Raw genomic sequence first — 24,927 nt, forward strand, 5'->3', positions numbered from 1 at the left:
CTGGCTGCATGGTTTGTTTTCCTGTTGTGCAACATGAATACGAGCCAGTTTCCTTCAGCAATTAGGCTCACCCGCGCCCAAGCGGTTAAATCGCTGAACACTGGTAGTTCCGACCTGGGTTCGAATCAAGGCGAACGGGCTGGCTACATGGGCGTTTTCATAATCTTCCCCGTGTGTAACGTGTATGGGGAGCTTTGCTATAAACTAAACTAAGCCTTCAGAAACTTCCTCCACGAAGGCATCTGCTATCTGCCACCTCGTGGCTTTGCTATATTCAAAGAGCCTAACCCAATTCTAGCACTCAGTTCCTCTCTAAATTCTAGCGGGCGAGCGCTAAAGTCGCCTATTACTGGTAGTTCAACCTCGGCACATTATCTGAGTTCAGCTTTGAATGAAAAGACTACTGAACTATTTTGAATGAAAAGACTGTGGTTAAGACTACTGAACATGCACTAGCATCTCGTTGTATCCTTTACTGTCAAGGGTTTTACCTTTCTCCATATACTATTTGTGATTAATACCACGGCAATCCCACCAAATACAAAAGAATGATCTTTTTGTTAGTCAAATTGCGCTTTACGATGCTGCCAACGGACTCACGGGCGCAGATCAACTAAATTTTTGGCCTATGTTGTTAAAATAAATTTATTTTTCAACACAAGTGACTATCTGGTCCAGAACTTTAATTTTGCGTTGATATTCGAGAAGAATAGTACAGGCTCGAACACGTCTGACCTTATCTGCTTGAGTCAGCTCATGCGGCGCACAGCTGACGTTTATGTGATGCATAGTGCGACTAATGGAGAGATTCATTTTTATGGGGCCCACCAGCGGCCGAGCGGTAAAGTCGCTGAACACTGGTAGTTCGGTCCGAGGTTCGAATTCCGCGAACGGGCTGGCTGCATGGGAGTTTTCGTGGTTTTCTCCTTGAGTAACGTGTATACGAGCCAGTTTCCCTTAGAAAGCCCTCCATGAAGGCATCCTTTCCCTTAGGCAGATAGCCCTAGTGTGCTTTGCCATAATTAAATACACCAACACCAACCATTTTTATGGATAATACCACGGCAATCTCACCAGATCCAAAGCATGATCTTTTCGTTAGTCAAACTACGCTTTGCGACGCTGCCGACAGGCTCACCGGGCGTAGACCAGCTCCCTTTTCGACCTGTATTGTTTGTGTAAACTTGTCTAACTTTGAACGAAAAAAAACTATGCATATAACACGCAAAGATATTACAGAACATAAATTTACTCAATTTTATTGGATTACCAGAGGAAGAAAAAATACTCAGATAACTCTCTTAGAATTTAAACGCTAAATTAAGAATAAATTTTATAAAATGTTTACTAATAAATACAAGTATTTTAAATAATAAATTTTTCCATCTCTACATATACCACGTTTATCGGAGTGTCGCATTTGACTTTGCAATTAAGCTCCGAAATTTCCTTGCTGTAGCTTGCATGATTACCAATATACTTACAATCCTACTAGTAACCAGGGCCACTATTAGGGATTTTTGCTACTCACTACATTATCTGTGGCTCCTACCACACGCCACCAGTGGCCGAGTGGTTAAGACTACTGAATACTGGAAGTTCGAACTGGTTTGTGTTCGATGCCAGACAAATCAGCTGGTTGCATTGTTTGTTTTCACCGTGTGTAACATGAATACAAGCCAGTTCCCTTCAACAATTAGGCCCTCCCGCGGTAGAGGAATTAAATCGCTGAACACCGGTAGTTCCGACCTGGATTCGAATCAAGGTTAACGGGCCGGCTGCATAGACGTTTTCATAATTTTCTCCATGTGTAACATGTATGGGAAGCCAATTTCTCTAAGAAAGTTCAACATGAAGGCATCCTACTGTGCTTTGCCATAATAACCTAATCTAAGCCTTCAGAAAATTCCTCCACGAAAGCCTGCCATCTTAAGAAGGTAACCCTCGTGGCTTTGCTACATTCAAAGAGCCTAACGCAATTCTAACAATCAGTTCCTCCCTAAATTCTAGCAAGCGAGCCGCCGAACACTGGTAGTTCATCCGGAGTTCAAGCCTCGATGAACGAGTTGGATGCATGACCGATTTTGGTGTTTTCCAAATTCACCTGCTTTGGCGTAATCAAACTCTATAATTCTAAACAAACTGACGTTCGGTTCGGCTCTAGCACCACGTTCCAAATTATAATTACAGCTCAACAAATAAATGTCTGGCGTATACATTCGAATAATCTAAGTAAAAAAAAAAAGGGGGGGGGCTTTTTAATTTCTTCCTCAACCAAGCATGCATGCACATAAAGCAAATAAAGAAAAACTTATGGAGTGCAACAGGCTTCTAATCCATAGTTAGTGATCGCCATAATTGGGAGCTATAAAAACGCTATATTGACGGGAAGGAGAAAATTTTACTTCCTGAGTGAGCTAATTCAGAACTAGTGTTATTTCATCTGTCATCTTAAATTTAAGATGCCTAGTTACGTGACTAACAAAAACCTAGTATTTATATGAAGCTTGATAAAAATCAAAGTTTTGAAGACGGTATATGGGATCACGTTCGGTTGATTACCATTATGATCAGCAAATAACAGCAATTTACTGATGTCTTTCTTATCTTTATATTCAGATGTAGTTTTCAGGGCAACTAGAGAAAATTTATTAATTACTTTTATTATTTTTGATACTTTATACGTACGAAGATACATACTAGGAAGAGAGATCTAACTATTATATTCGAACAAATAAAAATAGATCGTGACGTGAAGACCCTAGAGATACGGCTTCTGATTGCTATTCAAATTTTTCCGTATTAGTAGCGATATAATCGAATAATCTTTCAAAGATTATTGTTTACCGATTTTAGGTAACAACTAGAAAACATTTTTTTGAACTTATCCTCAAACAATTTTGCTATTGGTAACGAATACTGCTGTATCATGAATCAGGTACGGCGCTATGCATTTTGCTGACTTTGTATGCAATAAATTCTGTTGTCAAGTGCCCTTCCCCCAAAATTCTAAAATTTTATTGCTTGATGCTTCGCTGAATTTTACAATTTTGCTGTACCTAAATTCTGCCGTACCGGCAGTGTTCATGATTTCAAATCCCCCCCCTCCCCGAGATTTACTGTGTTATCTGAAAAACAGCTCACAAGTTGCTAAAAATAGCTATAAAACTGGTTCCACAGCTTTTAGCAACGGCCTCCCGTTGTGCGTTGTGGAAACTCAGCTTTTGAAAGAAAAGGAAGGGGAATGATTTCTCCCTGACTACAGTATAGATCAGTTCCGTGACTTTGTTTGAGCTACTGCAAAATGTTCTGAAGTAAACTTTTTTTCTGTTTCGGCAACATTCATTTTGAGAATTCAACACCTGTTCATTAGCCCTTAGTAATTGACAGAAATGCTTTTAGAAAGTAGTGGGTTCATTGATACCAACAAAATGGTTGGTATCAATGAACTGGGGATACGTTAGTTTCAGTTGTTGAGTTCAAATGAACCTTTCAAATACCAAAATAGTCCCTTTGCATAATCGAAAGGATTTCATCTGAGAATAATTTTTCTACTTAAAAATGAGTTTTGCAGTACTTTTTAAATACTACTTGTATTTTTATTTTCGAAAATTTTCATAAATATTGTAATTAATTATTTCCAATTTTGATAACTCGCAGAAAAAACACAATTTTCAAGAAATTTTTTTATTATGGTTATTCAAACTTATACTAATATACAGCATCTTTTATATTCCTTATACATTTGACACTGCATGCTTAAACCTGCATGTAAGTTTCTCTTCCTTAGTAACTCCTTACCCAGAGACGTCTCAATGAAAGCCAAATCATGCACAAAATTTACACCTGAAAAAAAAAAAAAAAAAGAAATATGATAAAATATTTTTAACACCATATTCTCGAAAACAGAGTACATCACATACCCCCCCCCCCCAAAAAAGAGAAATTACAAGAAATACAAATTTCTAACAGAAAAATGCATTTTCAAACAGCTGAAATTGTTTCACAAATTAATAATGCAGATAGCAAATGTAACATATGGCACTATTGCCACTCAGTGTAATCTCTGCATATCCTAAATTCTGCTGGCTGATGTCTTCGTAAGTTCTGAACATTTTTTTGCCTCTAAATTCTGCTGCTCAGTGCCCTCTGCTAAATTATAAAATTTTGCTATGCACTATTATCTAAATTCTAAATATTTTGACTACCACTGGTTGCACAGGCCCTGATCAAAGCAAAGAGGCAAGATGCTACCTGCTATTGATAAACTGCCTTATAAATACCACAGATCTAAATAAATATCAGTTTTATTTCCAAAACAGAATTATCTCACAGCTAAAGCATTGCCTTTGCAGAAAATCTTCTAAATGGAAATAGAATTGCATCCACATTACATGTGCAGAATCCCAATAATTCATTATAAACATAGTTCCAAACCATAGTTAGGCTTAGAACCCACAACAGTATTCTTCTTGGAAGTCTTCCTAAGGAAATGGTAGTATATTCAGGGAACATGTGGGCAAAATCATGACAGTATATCACAAGCCTAATTCTTGACCATACATACTAGAAAGATCACAGAAATTCCTCAGGGGAAGCTAGATTCATATAACAAAATTTCATGCAACATATGGCATATGGGAAAAAGCAAGGCACATTATAATCACTAGCATAGTTTATACCCAAATGAGTCGCAGATGGTGCACTATGTGCTCACAGCTGATTATCACTAATGCAGATATATATCTACTAATATTTAGAAGATGATGTCAGATCAGAATTGCATGAGAAATAAATCAAAAATCATCAATCAGATGCAGGAAATTGGTTTCAATCTGAAACAGCAGATGGATAATTGAAAAGGTTAGTAGAATTACCTTTTTTGCAGAAGCAGTATCTTCACAGAGGATATCCTAAGAGAAAACTAATATACACATCACGCTTGATTTATACCATAGTACCACAACATAAGAATAAGTTAGACCCTTTATACTCCAGTCTTTCAACAGTAGTAGTGATTTTGAGATCTTCCTCACAGAAATGGCTGGCATTCATGTTACATAGGAGTAAAACCACAATACTTCACTGCAAGCGCAGTTTACAGCAATAAATGGAAAGAAAGGTCTTCAGAGATGTCACTGAGAAGCCAAATGGCTAAACGGCAAATTCAAGTTAAAATTTTCAATAATTAATGTTGGCCAGATTAATTTGGAATAATTCTGCCTTCATATGTTTATTCACCTCACCAAACTCTTTATTATTAAACAATATTTACAAAATATATGTAGTTTATAACAAAAATTCTACAAATTCAAATACAGAGATTTCAAAATACAATATTTGTACTGATACAATAAAGCTAAAAAATACTTATTCACACCCAGAAAACTCAAATGTACAATTGTTATTCAGAAGAAATGCAGTAAACAAAAAAATAAACAAGAGACTTATAAAAGATAAATACAGTCAAAAGTCGTTAATTCGGACACCCATAATCTATAATCCAGACCTCAAAGCTAAAATCTTTCTGCACATGCGCCGCGTTGATGCATGCGCATAGGCGTTCACGCGTGCGCTCAAGACCTTTACGACTGCGCATATGCATCTGTGCCGTTGTATAAATGTCATAATTCCCAACTAACAACGCTTCGTAGTCAGACCTTGCTATGTCACAAAAACTAGTTTGGGCATTAAGCTTGAAGTTTTCAACTTTGTGCCGACTTGATATAAGAGTCGACCAATCAGAGCATATACATGAAACTTATTGAGAGAGAAAGCTGTAGACACATACATGCATGCACAAATTTAGCTTCTCTAATTGGCTATGGCTTAGACCCTCTCTCGCAGGTGTGAATGGAACTCCCACATTTTATGCCTTATGATTATGCGTCTATGACATTTATACCATCATCTGAACAGAGCCTTAGGATGGCATACTAAGAAGATGCAATGTCTTGTGGGGATAAGCAATTTATACTCCTAAGCCTAAAAAAAAACTTGGGGGGAAAAAAGATCACGACTTAAATTTGTTGTCTAATTGCTCTAACTTGAGGCACATTACGAGAGGAAAGCAAAGGTAGTAATCAGAATTATTTAAAAAATTTTATCCTTATATTTTTCTTAAAAATTCTGTAAAATAATAAAATTTTTGGCTTTCCTCAAATAAATATATATGGAAAAAATAATAGCCACATAATCACAGATTTCATTTTGTTATATTTTATTAACAAAATTTAAATTATTAAAAATCTCTTTCATGAAGGGAACATAAAACATCATGAAAACAATGAAAAAGAAGCAATATTTAAAAAAGATAGTAGATGAGGCTCCCATCAAAAGAATCGAACCCCAAAATATTTTCATTTGCTTCAGTGTCCCGTCTGAAAATTTCACTGATTTCAATGAATATATTTTTAAAAAAATCTTTTATTTTCAAGTTCTTTCATGCAAAACGTCCAAATTTGGTACAAATCAAATTCATCCCCCTCTTTTTGATAGCTACAATATTATATTTAACAGTTTTAATAGCTATCAGTATGTAAACAACATAATGTAACACCATAAAAGAAAAACATAAATGATGACATTTTAATTTTGGCATAGAGAAATACATATTTACCCCAAAAGAGAGCTTGTATTTCTACCTTCTACGTCAGAGTCAATAACTGAAATGTCCAGATCAGAACTGAGAAGAAAAGAACCATAATTAATTTAATTAAGATACAATAACACGCTGACCAAGTATTAATTTAGAAGTCAAGCAACAAAAATCAGCATCATATTTCGAAATACTCACTATTTGAAAATATAACGCTGATTTTGGTTGCTTGACTTCTAAATTAATACATAATTAGTTAACCATAATTAAGTAACTGTAAGAGTTTCAATATCATGCACAGCTAATATCTATTTTTGAAATAAACCAACTTACCTCAAGAAAGCCTGGTTTGTCTTAGGAACATTAGTTGTAACTTCTGGCGTAGAAAAGTCAAATTTTTCACTTCCAGACCTAAGAATGAAAGAAATAAACTGCTATAACATAATTAAAAAAAAAAACATGAATAAATGAATAACACATAACAAATTTAAGCATTAAGCTATGTATGACTACCACCCATCTCAGACAGTGCGACAGATATTGCTGTATACTGTTTCGCCATACCTTGTGTAGCTATTATATCATGCTGTATAACCGCAGTTTAGAAAAATTACAAAATGTGTTATTTATATCTATCTAAAATGGTACATTACTACATGATTTGTAAGAATAAATTAGAGGGTTCTGCGAATGAAATTCCTTCCAATTAAAAAATGTAGGAATAAAGAAAATGCAGGAATTGCAAATGCAGAAATGAAAAAGGGATTATATTTTTTGCACGGAATCCAGATGACATATTTTTCAACATTTTAGAAATTTCAATATTAATTTTAGGGGCCTAAAATATTAGGCCCCTAAAAGCAGAATATAGTTTTTAAATGTTCAGACAATCTTCCTATGAGAAGAATTCCTTTGAGAAGTACACATCTGAACCACAATTAAAAAACATGTACAAGAACAGAGCTAAGGACTTCTGTTTGCAGAAAGTCTGTCACATAACATATGAAAAGTTTCTTATTGGTAGATTTTTTATCAGACAGATATTTTATTGTTATATAGAGAAAGCATTCACTCCTTTTCTACTAGAGATAATTCAATTTGGACAATGGCAAAAAGGCTAAGCAAGCCTGAGCGTATTGGTCCCATTCTTGGCACTAGTATGGTTTACACTCAAAATACATGGCAGATATTTTCTAATTACCTGCATCCCAATATCAATTCAATTCAGCTTTTGGTGGAATTTACCATTTGTGACATATTTTTCAAAAACTACACTTCACAACATGCATACATGACAAATACACAGAACCATAAATAAACAAGCAATAATATATATTTATATATAAATTTTACTAAATGATTATAAAATGTTCCAACGCTAAAAGAAAGTTTTAACATCCAAGTAAATGACATAATAAAAAAAAGCAAGTTGAACAGCGAGCACATGAATGAAATGTGCATACACCTGTAAAAATATACCATAGGTAACTGACAAAGCATTTCGTAGCAAACATATGACTATAAAATTTCCAATAATAGAATGTAATGATGGTGAATTCAATTTAGATTGCAAGAACATGCTCATACTTTTGAAAAGATTCAATTATTTCAGCAATTCCTTGTGAATTGGAATTTACCCTTTCAATATTTCCCAACAATTTAGTGTGAATGGAGGAATAAATTGTTATAACAGAATTGAACAATTATTAGCATCCCCTCATACACACACACAAACATACACATACAAAAAAAAAAAAAAAAAACCTTACTTTGTAAAAAAAAATCATCCGGGCAATGATTCTTCTTTGACACAGATGCAGTTGTATCAATAATTTCTGACCTTCAATAAAAAAAAAAATACGCATATTTTACTTCGGAATTAACTTACTACGAAATCATAAATACGAGGTAGTCGATATAAAGAATAAAATATTTCTCACCTTTCGAAAACATCCGCTTGTTCGGAATCTTCCACATCTCGGGAATTTAACTTCATATTTTTTTTCTTGAGCTTGACGCTTTCGCTGAATTCTGGATCTCTTATTAACACCAGGATGTTTTTTCGGTCGTCCTTGATATTTTCGCATATTTTTGCTAACTGACCACAGTACAAATAAATGTAAACAAACCGAGTGCGGAATAGCAATGCAATAGGGTTGCCGTAAACGTCATTCCGCTGACAGCTGACACTGTTTAGTGAAAACTGTGTATAAAGGAATATATGAAACGCTTCTAAATATTATTTAGAAAAAATATGATTTATAAGTGATATCAAAATCAATTACTTCGTGAATTTTTGCAGAAATAAGATTACAATGCTAAATTTTAACTCGTAGCGCCATCTATTGATGGCTTTCCAAACTACACATTAAAATTACGTATTTCAAACTAATTTTTTTAAAATATAATATTTAAGTAAATTTCATTCCAAACCTGATTCTAACATTTTGATTCCAAAATTGACCTATTGCTTTATATTTCTGCCAAATTTCACGCAACATAGTTTCTTAATTAGCGATTCTGCGTGTAAACAAATTTTTAGTATTGTAATGCTGCTGTAGTAGACCACCTTAAAGAGAAAGTATTAGCACAAAAAACGAAGCAACTTAAACAACTTACATTGGAAGAAATGTTTAATAAAGTAAACAAATAAATATTAAGCTTTTTTTTTTTTTTTTTTGTAAATTTTGATACCCTTTAGATCATAATTGCTCTTTATTTCATAAATTACGGTTTCATATTTTTAATTGTATAATTTCTGCATGCCATCTTACCAGATTTAAATTGATGATCTATAGTCTGAAAAAACCACTAATCCGGAATCGCCGAAGTCCCGACGAGTCCCGATTACGGACTTTGTACTGTACAACCCAAAATCATGAAGTTGATGTGGAATTTTTGAAGGCATTATCAATAAATACACTTGTTAACATTTAGAATGGTCAATGTCATGTTCAGATTTAAGTGGCCCAGTACTGTGAGGGTACATGCTGATATGAGTTTTGAAAATTCCCCAGTCGATAATTTTATAAATATCATTGGCATCCAGCTTGCTGATTCCTACATGTGCCAATACTGGCACACGATCCGAAGAGAGATCATTAATGACTTCCATAGTGATCGGCAGGCTGTCAGAGATTATGAATACATCAAGTATGTCTGGGTATAGTCTTGATTACATGTGCCTGAAAATATATTCATCGGGGAAGGGGGTAAATATATTAAGGGTTGTTGTAAAGAAAGTTCAGAAAAATTTCTCTACTTTTACTGGTTTTACAGCCCCACAGCTAATGTGCTTAGCATATGGGTCACTTACAATTATGATGGGAAAGGGTTTACTAAGCAGGCTGCACAAATGGTGATCTTGTAACCTAAGATCAGGGGTGTTATAGTACATAGCACTACCACTGGAAGGTTCCTAGTCCCAGTATATATACATAAGCTTCAAATAATAATGAATTTGCACTCAAAATTACATAAAATAAATCTTTGTTATGAAAACACTCATCTTTCAACAAGGCTACCAGTCTGGGATTTTTAAATTTAAGTGATTATACATAAACCCAGCTCCAATATTTTTGGCATCCAAGGCAATGAATACATGTGGCACTCTATCTAAAGTAAATATATTCATACTTCATTCTTCTCTCTTTCATTCACCCTAGCCTGTGATTAATCTATATAATTTGGAAGTTAAGATGTACAGAAAAAAAAAAAAAAAAAAAAAAAAGAAGAGATAATCCAAGGGTTGAAAATCACAAATTTATATTCCCAGTCAATTGTGAAGCATACATATATTACAGCCGAACATCAGTCAGCTCTATGAACAAGAAAAGTTTACACACATGATCAGTGTTTGTAAACATATGATAAAAAGCTTCTATAATTACAACAACAGCTTTAAATTTATGTGACTGCTTTTTATAATTTTTTAAATGTGCTAAAAACCTTTGAACTACCCTGTAATTTTTCAGAAATTCAAATAATTCTACAAAAAATTCACCTAATTACCCTTAAACTCCACAATTTAACAGTCCAGTCAAAGGAAGAAGTCAGGAAAAGATCAGGAAATTCGGTAGGACCTCTGCTTTTGTGAGTACTAATAGCAGTGACTGGACCTTGATGACTTTCAAATGCATCAACAATTCCACTTTTGCTACCATGGCGGCAAGCTACAATATCAGATTAAAACATTATTCTAATTTATATATGCAGTACAGATATGATATGAGGATAAGATGTACTACAATAATTTTCATTTGAAATATTGTGATTCATCACATTAAACATATGTGAAATTCTGTCTACCGAATATTTTTTATATGTAATTCACTATTATTACTGATATTAAAAAAACTGCACAAAATAAATATTGAAACTGACAATTTTGAAGAGAATAAATAAATCACGATATTAGAATAATAAGATGAAAATTTTTTTTTAAAAAATTATAATTTTTCTAAGATTTAAAAAACCTTCAGAACCTATTTTAAAAAGCTGATATGTTTTTATTCAATATTCCTCCTTGAAATTTTTAAATGAAAAAATTCTGATATAGCCACTTTTAGATCTTAAATGATGCTATATACAAATATGAATATATTTTAATAAAAAATACGACCAAAACGAATAATTTAGTTAAAATTTACGGGGAATGTAAAATATATTCAGCTTGAATAATAATTTTAATAAACATTTTTGTTTAAAGATTTCTTACATGTACTTTGCAAAGAAACTCATTTGCCTATAGTGAAAATACACAACATTATCATAAAAATTAATTCAACTTACTCGTAAAACCTGCTCGTATTATACTGAAAATAAGCTTACATGTACAGAAGATAAACTAGCAAAAAAAAAAAAAAAAAAAAAAAAAAAATATATATATATATATATATATATATTTGATGAGTGATTTTTCAATATATTATTTAAATAAATAAGATTCAGCATATGCACAACTAAATATCAGCCACTGGAAATGTAATTTTATCCATTTTGCCTTAATAACCAATCTAACCAAGAAGGTATATTATCTATCACAGAATGATATATTAATCTTCCAAGGATTAAAGTTTGTTCTCAAGTTTTTTTTTTTTTTTTTTCTTTTAAATAAATCCTATTTATTCCTACTGAGATTTTTCCTCTAGACTTAATAGTATCAGACTGCACACTACAAATACTTGGAATTTACAAAAAAATATAATAAAAAATTTAAAAAAAACTGCAATTTCAGAACTTTAAATACAGTATAATATCTCAGAGTTTATAAATAAAATTTTTTTAATTAAAAAATAAAAAATATCATAAAGTTTAAAAAACCTACAATCTGATTTTGCTCTGCCAACTGCACTTTAATGCCTGATACTGTTTTAAACTAAACAATCAAAAGAGGTCTACTATGATCTGTTACTTTAAAATAAGAATTTCAAAGTAATATTCCACCTTATAACCATGGGAATGATGGTTGCAGCAGATGGTTCAAGTCACGTAATGCCCCTCTCCCCACTCCACTCACATTTAGCGTGTTTTGCTTCATAAAAAGCATGTGAATGAAGGCTGCAATCTCATATGAGGTGGAGATGCAGTCTGGTGATGATGACAATACAATATGATTGTAATGGCCTTAAAATGCATATTTACAGAAACAGCCTATAGTTTGGGAATTAAACCCCGAGAAATTGAAATGGAATATAAAACGTTATAGCTAAAAAAAGTTGTTTGAAATAGCATTTCTAGATAGAAGGGAAAAATCTTGTGATAATATTCCATGATAAATGAATGTCACGTGCAGTCTTCATCACTTATTTAATACGGAAAAGGTTTGATTATTCTAGGTGCAGTTTTGTACTTTCTCACTGAATCATCTGTGCATGACAATTGCAACAAATATGTCTCCCAAATCAAGTACAAACATGTTCTGGTTTGCCAGGATGAAAAATCCATGAACTAAACACAAACATTTCAATATGACTTCCTTAAAGATGTTCAAAAAGGAAGGGGCTCTTCTACTCTTTCCTCTTATTTATTAAATATACATAGGATTACTGTAAAACAACTTCAAAATGAGGAAACATTATGATAACATAATGGCTAGTCACATGAAAATTCATTTCCTCATTTTATTAATGAACTAAAAATAAAAATTTTCCCATAATTTGTACGCTGACAAGCCAGAACATAATAACCATTCCCACATTTTTTAATGAACTTGTCTGGATAACGTGGACTGCCCATGATTAAGTGAGAATGGTATTTAACTGCCGCTGGAGAAGATAAGGAATCATTCTTGCATTTACTTTTGCGAGTGATGGGAAAGGCTCCTGATCTAAGTGAATTTGGCAGAAGGCAGATTGTAATGGCCCAAAGACTTGGAATGAGTATCTCCAAAGCTGTGCGACCGATAGGTTGTTCACAATCTGCCATTTTTAGTATTTATCCAAAGTGGTTAAATGATGATGAAACCAGCAGTAGAAGCCAAGGTGTTGGACATCCACACATCATCAAAGAAAAAGGATGTTGGGGACTGCCTCCCTTGGCACAGCAGAATCGGCACCAGACAGTGGCTCACTGACAGTCCAATGCAGTGCAGGTTCAAGTACAAGCATTTTGGAACATGCAGTTTGGCAGACGCTGTTGGATATGGGACTGCACACTCCCCTCGTCCCACTCATGTGCCTTTGTTGGCCAAGCGTCATTGTCAACTATGCCTACAGTGGGATCAGGAACATCGATACTGCACAACGGATAAGTGGAAGACAGTTTCCTGGTCAGATGAATCACAATTTTTCATTCATCAACTCGATGGTCATGTTAGGATATGCCACCTTCCAAGCGAGCAGTTGCTCCCTCCCTGTACAGCTGGTCATACACAGGCTGGTGGTGGCAGTACTATGCTTTGGGGATGTTCTTATGGATGGATCTGGGACCTTTAATTGTGGTAGAACAGATCATGAAAGTTGTGGACCATCTGAACATAATTGTGGATCAGTTGCATCTTTACATAGCATCAAGGAACTTCATCAAGGATCAGTTGCATCCTTACATAGCATTAAGGAACTTATCAAGGATCTTCCCAAATGGAAACTGAATCTTCCAGCAGGACAATACCCCATACCACAAGGCTTGAATTATGTTGGAGTGGTTCAAGGAGCATAAGGATGAATTCCAATTAATGTCCTGGCCACGTAACTCGCCAGATTTTAACCCAATGCAGCACATTTAACCCTATTTTAACCCAATGGATGTCATGGAGCAGCAGCTAAGAGCTCAAACACCACCATGTCAGAATATCTTGACTTTGGGTGACTGCTGCTTAGTGAGTGAGTGAGTGAAAAATTATGGCGCAAAACCAAGGATGATTATAACGTGCCAAACATGAGATGGGGTGATTATAATTGATGAAGTTAAAATACAATAATTAAAAACAAGTAGACAAATGTACCAAATCCAGAGGATGAAGTCATATAAAAACAAGTTAAAAGCACACATTTCAAATTCAAGACACAATCTTCAAAACAAATTACATTACGTAGTAAAAGCCAGTCTCTTAAATTATAAAATAAATTACAATTGACCTCTCTTCCGATTAAACAGTCGAGAGGTAAGTCACAGCTATTAAAATATTTCTGGCGAAGACTATTAAAACATGAACACTCAATAAAAATATGATGAACAGATAAACAAACATTACAATTAAAACAAAAAGGCTCATTTGCAGCTTTGAGAAGATAGTTATGTGTCGCTCTAGTATGACCAATTCTGAGGCGAGTCAAAAGAACTTCCTCCTTACGATTTCCAGCAAAATCCCAATGCTCAATTCTAGACTTGATATTTCTCAACTTGTTGTGATGCTGAACATCCCAAATTTGCTGCCATTTTTTTCGGACCTTTCCCTTGATGACACAGCAGATATCTCTAAAAGGGATAAGGCAACTGGACAGTTCAACAGCAGATTTGGCTGCGATATCTGCAAGCTCATTTCCCTTTATTCCAGCATGTCCAGGAACCCAGCAGTACAGGACTTCATATCCTCGAATCGTTAAGTTTATATGAATTTTGAGAACATCCACTACCACAGGATTCTGAGTGTTGGGAAAAGATTCCAAAGATTTAAGAGCACTATACGAGTCTGTATAAACTATGAACTTTTTGTGGCAGAGCTTTGAGATGTACAAAAGACCATAATATATTGCAGTTAGTTCAGATGTTAGGACTGAGAAAGCATAGTGCAGGCATCTGCCATCTATGTAATTTTCAAATACAAAAGCCATTCTGACATGATCATTTGACTTTGATCCATCTGTGTATATCGGATAATAACTGCTATACTTGTGCCTGTCCTCAGTGAAGAGTTGTCTGTAAACGACCTCGTTAGTGCTTGCCTTCACGTGATGTTTGAAAACATCAAGAAGCTGAATCCGTGGATTTTCCCAAGGTGGAATTTCAAAATTCTGTACTGCTTGGGGGTGCATATCAGAGAGGGAAAGTTCCTCAATGACAGGGCGAACTCTTAAAGGAAAAGTAGGAACACAGGATGCACGTGTTTCAAATAAAGTGTTATACACATTATCAAGTAAGCACAGCTTATTGGGATGTTCCGGTTGGGATAGAATATTAAAATATTGCAAAAGGGACAATTGCTCACGCCTCAGATAAAGTGATGGTTCGTTAGAGTCAACATAGAAGCTCTGGACAGGAGAAGTCCTGAAAGCTCCTGAACAAATCCGCAGAGTTTGATGGTGAACAGTATCCAGTTTCAACAATACTGATGACCGGGTGGATCCGTAGACAACTGAGCCATAGTCCAGTTTAGAGCAGACAAGCGCTCTGTAAATGCGAAGTATAGAGCAACGCTCTGCACCCCTGGATGTGTTCACCAAAACTTTTAAAATATTTAGTGTTTTTAGACACTTCTTTCTCAGGTTTAAAACATGAGAAAGGAAAGCCAATTTTCGATCGAACGTCACTCCTAAAAATTTTACTTCGGGCGCAACTGGAATAATTGTACCATTCAGATATAATTCTGGCTTAGGATGGAGACCTTGCTTCCTACAAAAGTGCATGCACAAAGTTTTTTGCTTTGAAAATGTAAATTCCTGTTTCTCTGACCATTCTTGGATTTTATTCAGAGCCATCTGCAATTGCCTCTCTATGTATCTCATGTCTGCCCCTCGACAGCTAATCTGTAGATCATCAACATATAGAGATCCCAAGATGGTGAGAGGAAGTTCTTTTAGTACAGAGTTTATTTTTTAAATGAACAGGGGTACACTAAGCACACAGCCTTGAGGCACACCCTCTTCCTGTTCAAAAATATCTGACAAAACAGAGCCAATCCTTACTTGAAAAGTCCTAGTATTCAAGAAATTCTGAATGAAAATTGGTAGGTTGCCGTGCCCCAAAGTATACCGTATCTCCATGCCTTATCATAAGCTTTCTCAATGTCAAAGAATATTGAGACAAGGTGACTTCTTCCAACAAAAGCTTTCCGAATAGATGTCTTTAAGAGGAGCATATTATCTACGGTCGTTCTCCCCTTTCAAAAACTGCTTTGATAAGGCGATATAATATTATTCTTTTCCAAGAAGTAGTATAGGCAGCTGTTTACCATCTTTTCAAACAGTTTGCATACACAACTGGTAAGGGCAATTGGCCGATAGTTCGAGGGATTCCTTGAATCTTTCCCTGGCTTAGCAATAGGAATTCCAACAGCTCTCCTCCATGCACTGGGAAAAGTACGCTCCTTCCACACTCTATTGTAAAGAGTGAGAAGGGCATTCAGTGACTTATAGATGTTTTAGCATTTTGTAATTCACGCCATCAAGACCCGGAGAAGACCTATGTGTCTGCAATAAAGCTCTCTGTAATTCCAGCATATTAATGCTCTATTGCAAGGCTCAGATTTGGACGAGTTGAATGCGATGGGATTTATTTCAGAGTGCTGCTTGATAGAGAGAAATGCAGGTGAATAGTTTCTGCTGGAAGAAACGGCAGCAAATGTCTCACCAATAGTATTCGCAATTTCTTCTATGGAGCTAATCACTCGGCCATCTTTTTGCAAAAAGGAAAGTGAGAGGTCTTTATATATTCCGCATGCTTTTCGAACTCTTTCCCAAACCCGCTTACTAGGTGTGGAGGATGTTATTTACGACACATATGAAATACAGGAATTCCTTTGGCTCTGCCTCCTTACTTTTCATGCATTTGCTTCGGCTCTTTTAAATGCTATGAGGTTTCGCAGAGTAGGATATCTACGAAAAATACCCCATGCTTTTTTCTGTTTTTTCAGTGCTTCATGACAGTCGCGATTACACCATGGTTTCGAATATTTTACTATTTTTCCTGATGTTCTAGGAATGGAAAGCATAGCTGCCTCAATAATAGTATTAGTAACAGCTTCAACAGCATCATCGATATGCGCATCTTCTACCATTTCATCTGTGAGCTCTGCAATGGAAGAGAAGAGTTCCCAGTCTGCCCTATCGAGTATGAATTGAGGGGATCTCGACATGGGGTTTGCTCCGTGCCAGAGAAATAAAAATGGGATAGTGATCGCTGTTGTAAAGATCATTTCCCACACTAAAAGAGCAAAAAGGCAACAGAGATGGTGAACAGATGGCAAGGTCGAGAGCGTGGAATGTCCTTGAAGGCTCATGGAAGTACGTATCCTGCCCATTATTCAGGAGACAAAGGCTATGATCTTCGATCACCTGCTCTGTCTTTCCCGGCAATTTGTATCTTTACTACCCCAGAGCAGACTATGGCTGTTAAAATCTCCTATTATGATATAGGGCTCAGGCAGCTGCTCTATAAGATCATTTAAATCTTGCTGATCAATGTGCTCATTTGGAGGCAAGTACAGAGAAACAACTGAAACAATAATATCAAAATTTGTTTGAGTAGCGACAACTTGGAGGGATGTCATCAAAGAAAGTACATTTGAGGGATAATCCAGTGAGATGAGGAGACCTACATCTCCACTGGCACGCTCACCTGCAAGGTTATCCTTCCTGACGAAAGAAAACCTCCGAAGTTTTGCATGTTGTTCTGGTTTCAGATTTGTTTCCTGTATTGCTAAGCACACAGGATGATACGCATTTATTATAGATTTGATGTCAAGCAAATTTCGGTGGAAACCGCGACAGTTCCATGACATGAGGGTGGCCATTATGAATGGTGTTTGTTCTTTCTGTGCTGTGCCGTTCTTTTTTTTTTTTTTTTTTTTTGTGGAAGTAGATGCCTGGGAACTTCTAGACCCTCTTCTACTTCCATACTGTCTGAGTCTGCAGATTCAGAAATAATTTCATCATTGCTGAAACTTTTATTTTTATTTGATATTTTTTTGGTGGCAGTTTTGGGTTTACTTTGAATGACAGTCTTTTGTACTAAATGAGTTGAAGTTTCTTCTTTCTTGGTGGATGTAGTTGGTTGAGTTTTATTTGCTAGAATCTGCCTACCTATTGATGTTTGGGTGGACAATGTACGAGATGATTTAACAGCACTGGCGTATGATGTATTTGGTCGAAGCTATGTGCTTTGGACTAATCTTCTGGCTTCGGCGTACGAGATGTTCCTCGTAACTTTTGCAGTCTGCACTTCTTTTTCCAATTTCCATTTTGGGCACAGGCGTGAAAATGCTGTGTGCTCACCCTTGCAATTTATACACAGAGGCGCAGCAGTACAATTTTCAGAATCGTGGCCAATCTGTGAGCATCGGGCGCATATCAGGCTGCCACAACAAGACGTCTTAGAATGGCCAAAACGCTGGCATTGGAAGCATCGCATAGTTTTTGGAATATAAGGTCTTACAGGACAATTTAAGTATCCGGCCTTAACATTCTTAGGCAGATCAGGCGTGTTGAAGGTCAGGATCACATGTTTCGTGTTGATCAACTTACCTTCCTTACGCATTTTGATCCGCTTAACACCGCAGACATTTTGGTCGGACAGCTCGGAAGCGATCTCTTCTTCAGAAACATACAGAAGGTCGAATCCTGAGATTACACCACAACAATTTTGACTTATGTGCTGTTACAGTGACATTCGCTTGCCCAAGTTTAGTTATTTGAAGTAAAGAAGCAGACTGGGTGGCTGAGGTGGTATCAATAAGCAAGTCTCCAGAGCGGAGACGCTTTATATTTCTCGGCTCACCAATACAAGAATGAATATATTTATTTATTAAGAAAGAAGACATCTTCTGCAGCTCGCCAGAAGGACTAGAAATAACTAGGAAACGGGGACTACTATTAGGATTATTTGCATTTGCATCTGTACGTAATTTTTTTGCAGTAGACTTTTCAGAACTAGGTTGAGTGACTGGTTTAGCAGTAGACTTATCAGAATTAGGTTGAGTGACTTAAATCTTTTATGTGATAAATATGAGAGTTTGCCATATTGAAGAGAGGAAAGATTCGGGTCTGACGGCCCCGCCCACCACGGAGCCCAACAAGGGAACACAGATTCCTGCGTTAAGGCTAGCCGGACCTATACGCAAACTGAAGCCCACAGTCGGCTTTCCCGAAAGCAGGTACTCCCGAGAGCTTATCCCCAAGCCACTGACACAAGGACTAGTGACCAGCCGATTGACACCCGTGAGAACGACTAAAGTGCCTCCCGTTTAGCTGAAGCAGAGGCCAAACAGGGTTCGTACACATTTCCTTAAATGAAAATTAAGGACTTTTAAGGACCACCAAAGAAAATATTAAAAACCTATCAGGGAAAAAAAAAAAAAAAAAAAAAAAAAGAGCAATTATCCATACAACTGACTTCATGCTTGTAATTTCACTTTAAGAAACTAACAGAAGTGTGTATTATGCACTATTATTAAATTCACTTTAATACTTACCATAAAACAATTTTGAAAATTAAACTAACTCCGTACAAGTTATGAAATAGATAACATTAAATTAGGAACATAATTTCTTTAAAAACATGTATAAGTGTATTTTACACTAATAACAGTCACTATTTTAGAGATTTACATGATTATTATTTAACTTATTTGATATTTATTTAAACACAGTCAACTACTATTATAATCACAATGTAAGAATATTTTGCAGATTAAAATAACTGATTTGTAAACATACAATTTATTTCCTTGGTTTTTTTAAAGATACTAGAATAATAAACTGTACAATTAAAGATACAAAACATTTGTGCTTTTTTTAAATCTGAAATCTTTTCAGCTATTTTAACATCTAATTTATTTATGTCTATTTCCTTTTCTTTAACTATTCTTCTAAGTTCATTTGCTTTGATAAACAAATCAATGTTCATGCTGGTCTCAGCTTCATTTGCTAAAGCATCTACTTCTTCATTAATATCTTTAATGTCTATTTGAAGAAATTTTTTCTTCTGCTTCATGTAATCAATTTCTTCCTCAATGATATTTCTTTTCCTCTTTGAATTTTCAGATTTAGTTAAAGATTTTTGTTCTTCTAAATATATGCGAAATACTGCATATATTTAGGCCTTGCAGAAGCTGCTGCTGATCTCATCTTTTTATTAATTTCGATATTAAGAACACCTCCAGAAAATTTTATGTAATCAAATACTGTGCGTTGAAAAATGTATGATGAGTCACTTAAATTTTCAATTTCAATTGCTTTATTTACAGAGAAGCCCCTTTCCACAGAGGCCTGTCCATGTGACAAGATAAGAATCATTTTCACTATTTTCCATACTTTTGAATAGTGAAAATCATGAAAATAAGAAGTGAGAAATGTGTCAAGAGAAAGATTTTGAGGATCAAAAGTAGAAAATTCATGTAAATTTGTCTTAACTACTTTGTCTAGAAATTCTCCAAACTGTAGTAGAATTTCATCCCAATCATCTTGTAAAACACGTTTATTCTACATTAATACTGTTAGAACTATTTTCATTTGTTCTGTGCTTTTTCTGAACTTTTAACCATCAATCGCGGGTCTATACAAGATGCATTTCGAACAAGAGAATAATTTATTGGACATTTAGACATTAACTGTTGTACTATTGTTAAGACACATTGTTGACCTTCTTGTTCAATGCAAAACTTTCAGCTTGTGAAATGACCTTCTTGCGGCATTTATCATTCATTAACTGCTCAGCAATGAATCCCAAATAAACTTTACTTTTATCAATATAACAATTTGGATCATTAAAATTAAATTTATAAAGATTTTCTGCTTTAGTTATTTTTGAATATTCTAGTTTCAAAATTTTCAAGTGCTGAAGGCAATCATTTACAAGTTTTAAGATATCTTCAGCAAAAAAGGGAATAAGTGGTTTATCACTTTGATAATATTCAAGTAAAGGCAATAATATTTTTGACAGAGAGAGAAAAAAATTTAATTCTATAAGAAATGTTTTATCTTTAGTTGCCTCCAAAATATTTGAGAAGGATTTCGATGAATTTTTTTTAAACTTCCCCATTTCAACTTCTTTAATGTACAGTAGCAAGTCATCCCATATTTCAATGGCTCTTTCAACTGCTGGGATATTTTGCAACCATCGGTAAAAGCAGAACTTCACAGGTAGCTTTTTTAAGCCAGATATACTTAAAAAATCTTCACGTCTTGCAGGAGAATCTTTAAAAATCCAATATAAGGAGGATAAGAATGATGGAATGTCCCAGCCAGTGGATAACATCCTATGCTTGAAAGTATTGTTAAGAATGTGTAAACCACATGTCCCTAATGTCAAGCATTGAATGTTACATTCCTTTGTCAAGTCCTGTTGCAATCAATCATAAAATTTCCAGTTTACTGCAGGACCATCCATCGATATTTGTAAGAGTTTTGACAAGTCTAGCTTTTCAACACATTCATAAAATTTGGATAAAATAATTTCACTTGTTGCATGCCCTATAAATGCAGAAGTAAGGTACTGAGTTCTGACTTTATTTTCGTGATGCCAGTACCTCACATAAATATCTAGTTGCTTCTTTTGATTTGTCAGATTAAGAGTCTCATCAAATAGTAATGTAAAAAACTCAGCATTTTTACAATGCTTTAGTAACAAAGTTTTAAAATAAGGGACAAGACCAAAATAACAGATATAAGCACATTTCTTTTCACCACATGAAAACTATTTTGCAATGGAACTATCCGGGAACATTTTAGTGAATAACGACCCAATATCATTGCACGATTTAAAAGAATAGTGGCTTTTGATGCACTTAAAAGCCCACAATATTTCTGCATCTGTAACTTCAGATTTGAAAAGAAAAGAATTGATTTTATTATTTTCTACACTTCTTGATGTTGAATTAGCAGTTACATCTTTTCCTGAAGTAGATGGTTCTTCTAACTTGACAAAATTCATGATACTGTTAGAAGAAACTCTGCAGTTGAGAAAGGAAAGATGTTTTGCAGCTAAAAGGGGCATTACATGCAAGGCTTTAGTAAAATTAAGTATCGCATATATATGTATATAATGTGTATATATATATATACATATACATAATAAGATATATATATATATATATATATATATATATACATAATAAGAAATCTATATATATAATAAGAAATGTATACTGAAAATATACATTTTTACTATATATATATATTGTTACGAATTTCATATTTAAAAAGCTAATGTTAGTTAAATTATAAATTAAATGGTTTTATTTCTCGCGCAGTGCAGCGCGTGACGAATATTAAAAGAAAGCTAAGCTGAAAAAATTGAAAATACAAGAGCGTGTGCATTAAATAAATAAATATCTCTTTTTGATTTCGAGAAAGTACTGGAAAATTCTAGCGCGTGATTTTAAAATCTTATAAAAGGAGGAAAACATCTCAGTTCGTACTTGTTGCTTCGTTTGTTGTTGTTTAGAAAACTGCTCTTGTTGATTGTAGCGAATTCGCGGATTAGCGTTCTTTAGCTGTTTTGAATTACGTTCTATTGGACATTTGAGTAGTTAAAAGATAACTACTGTGAGATACTGTAATACTGCATGATAATTTGAGAAAATTTAAGCATTTTTGTTGTGATAATAATAAATTTTTGTTCATTTTTCACCAGACTCGTGCATTCATTTCATAACGAACCCGTACGCACGCAACAATTTTTGATGTCAGGGGTGGTATATTGAATGCCAATCACAAGAGCGATGGAAGAACAGTTAAAACAATTCATGGCAGCCTTTGCTACATTTAAAGAAGAGATGAAAGACTCTGTTAAAGAAGAAATTAGATCCGTTAAAGAAGAAATGAAGTTGGGCCAGGAATCCGTTAAGGGAGAAATGAAATTGGGCCAAGAAGAAATGAAAGAAAAGATGGAAGCTAGTCAGAAAAAAATGGAAGAATCCGTTAGAAGAGAGATGAAATCTATTAAGGAGGAAATGAAAGTAGGTCAAGAGAAATTGAAGAGAGAAATTACTTGCATAATAGAAAACAAGTTCCAAGCTATGGAAGGAAGAATGGATACAGTTGATGACAAAGTTGGAGAAATTCAAGAAAGAGTTTCTGCGGTAGAGCAACAAATTGAAAAAAGAGTTTCTGCCGTCCAACAACAAATTGAGGAAAGGGTTTCTGCTGCCGTTGCAAAAGAAGTACACTTTAAAGAAGAGCATAGCGACAGAAGGAAGCAATTCTGAGGGTTTTAAATTCTTACCGATGCCTGCTCGTCCATCTCTGAAGTTATCGACATATAATGGGAAGACATCCTGGCAAGTGTATAAAACACAATTTTCTATCGTTTCGGATGCGAATGGATGGGATTCCCAAACTAAGGCCTGTCATCTCGCCGCTTCTCTAAGAGTAGACGCAGCGGATATCCTGCAGACGCTTCCAGAAAACCAAAGACTTGACTTCGAAGCTCTATCCGGCGCATTGGAGCTGCGCTTTGGCGAGAAGTGTTTAAAAGTCTACAGCAGGTTTCAATTAAAATCCTGTCAACAGAAGCCCACCGAATCACTCCAGGAACTCGCCACAGATGTTGAAAGGCTGTCCCACCTCGCCTTTACGGAGTGCCCGAGAGAAACGAGGGAAATCCTGTCCCTGCAGTACTTTATCAATGGCATCCGTGATCCCGAAATACAGAAGGCTCTCCGAATGGTGGATGTTAAAGATTTAAAAAGCGCTCTAGTGTACGCCCTGAAATTCGAGGCAGCCCAGCAAGCCACTCGTCGAGACTGCCACCCAGTCAGAGCTGCTCAAGTGCAGGAGCCAGGGGATCAAGTCACTGCTCGTCTAGACGATTTAACTAGACAACTGAACTCCTTGAGACAGAATATTGGTGAGAAGAAACCGACCGTTAAGTGCTGAAACTGCGGTGCTGAAGGACACATACAACAAAACTGCAGAATACCCCAGGGTACGGATGTTAAGACCGCTCCTAACAAACAGCATGGAAACTAATTAGTGGCCATCTTGCGGGGCGGAGGTTGCCAGATAATGAAAAGCCCCAGTTTAAAGCGTTTCAGATTTCTGCAGTGAGAGGCGGCAGTAATGGACTTTTCATAATAGGATATATTAATGGAGTCCCCTGCAATATGACGATAGATACAGGAGCCAACGTTACCATCATCTGAAAAGATTTGGCTCAACAACTGGGAAACAAACTTATCTGGACGCCGTCCTGCGTTACCCTCCAAACTGTGTCCGGTGAGAAGATCGACATCGAAGGAAAAGTAAATGTTAACATCACGTTTGGAAATGCCGCTTACCATCACACGGCATATGTAGCAGAGATCACTGATTCTTGCATACTCGGATTGGACTTTCTAAGGAAATACAATTTTTCCTTGGACTTTAAAAATAACGAATTGCATTCTACATCTGAGGACATAGCCTTATTTGGAGTTAATGATGAAGAAGTTAAATCTGTCCATAAAATTATAGCACAAGACAATATCACAATACCGGCAAGAACAGAAATTTTACTTTCTGGATCCATAGCCGAAAACAGAAATTTCTGCTACGGCATCATAGAATATCGAAATAACTGTAATAGCCCAAAAGGACTACTAGTAGCCTCAACACTCGTCGACCTATCCAGAACGGTTATCCCGGTGAGAGTCGCCAATGTAACTGAGAAGGTCAGAATTACAGTCAAAAGTCGTTAATCCGGACTCGTTGGGACTTCGGCGATTCCGGATTATCGATTTTTCCGGATAATAGATCATCAGTTTAAATCTCGTAAGATGGCATGCACAAATTCTAAAATTAAAAATATGAAACCGTATTTTAGGAAATAAAGAACAATTATGATCTAAAGGGTATCAAAATTTACAAAAAAAAAAAAAAGAAGCTTAATATTTATTTGTTTACTTTATTAAACATTTCTTTCAATGTAAGTTGTTTCGTTTTATGTGATAATACTTTCTCTTTAATTCTATAAAC

General features: G+C 35.3%; 1 protein-coding gene and 1 long non-coding RNA gene across 4 annotated transcripts in view; both read right to left on the minus strand.

The window, feature by feature from the left end:
• Positions 1–24,927, minus strand: part of LOC118179653 (cytoplasmic dynein 1 intermediate chain-like) — a 140,030-nt gene that overhangs the window by 11,762 nt on the left and 103,341 nt on the right. For all 3 annotated transcript variants that reach the window (XM_085815310.1, XM_085815307.1, XM_085815309.1), the window contains one exon: positions 10,610–10,770. In XM_085815310.1, coding sequence (XP_085671436.1) covers positions 10,610–10,770 — 161 coding nt within the window. The remainder of the gene's footprint in view (positions 1–10,609; positions 10,771–24,927) is intronic.
• Positions 3,680–10,603, minus strand: LOC118186543 (uncharacterized). The gene is made up of 5 exons (XR_015040734.1): positions 8,539–10,603; positions 8,368–8,438; positions 6,932–7,009; positions 6,620–6,685; positions 3,680–3,846 (listed from the first exon to the last, which is right to left on the minus strand). It is a non-coding gene; the product is annotated as an uncharacterized LOC118186543 (long non-coding RNA).

This window comes from Stegodyphus dumicola, chromosome 4 (assembly GCF_044657685.1).
Source record: "Stegodyphus dumicola isolate Sdum_Otavi_A_Nest chromosome 4, ASM4465768v1".
Classification (NCBI taxonomy): Eukaryota; Metazoa; Arthropoda; class Arachnida; order Araneae; family Eresidae; genus Stegodyphus; species Stegodyphus dumicola.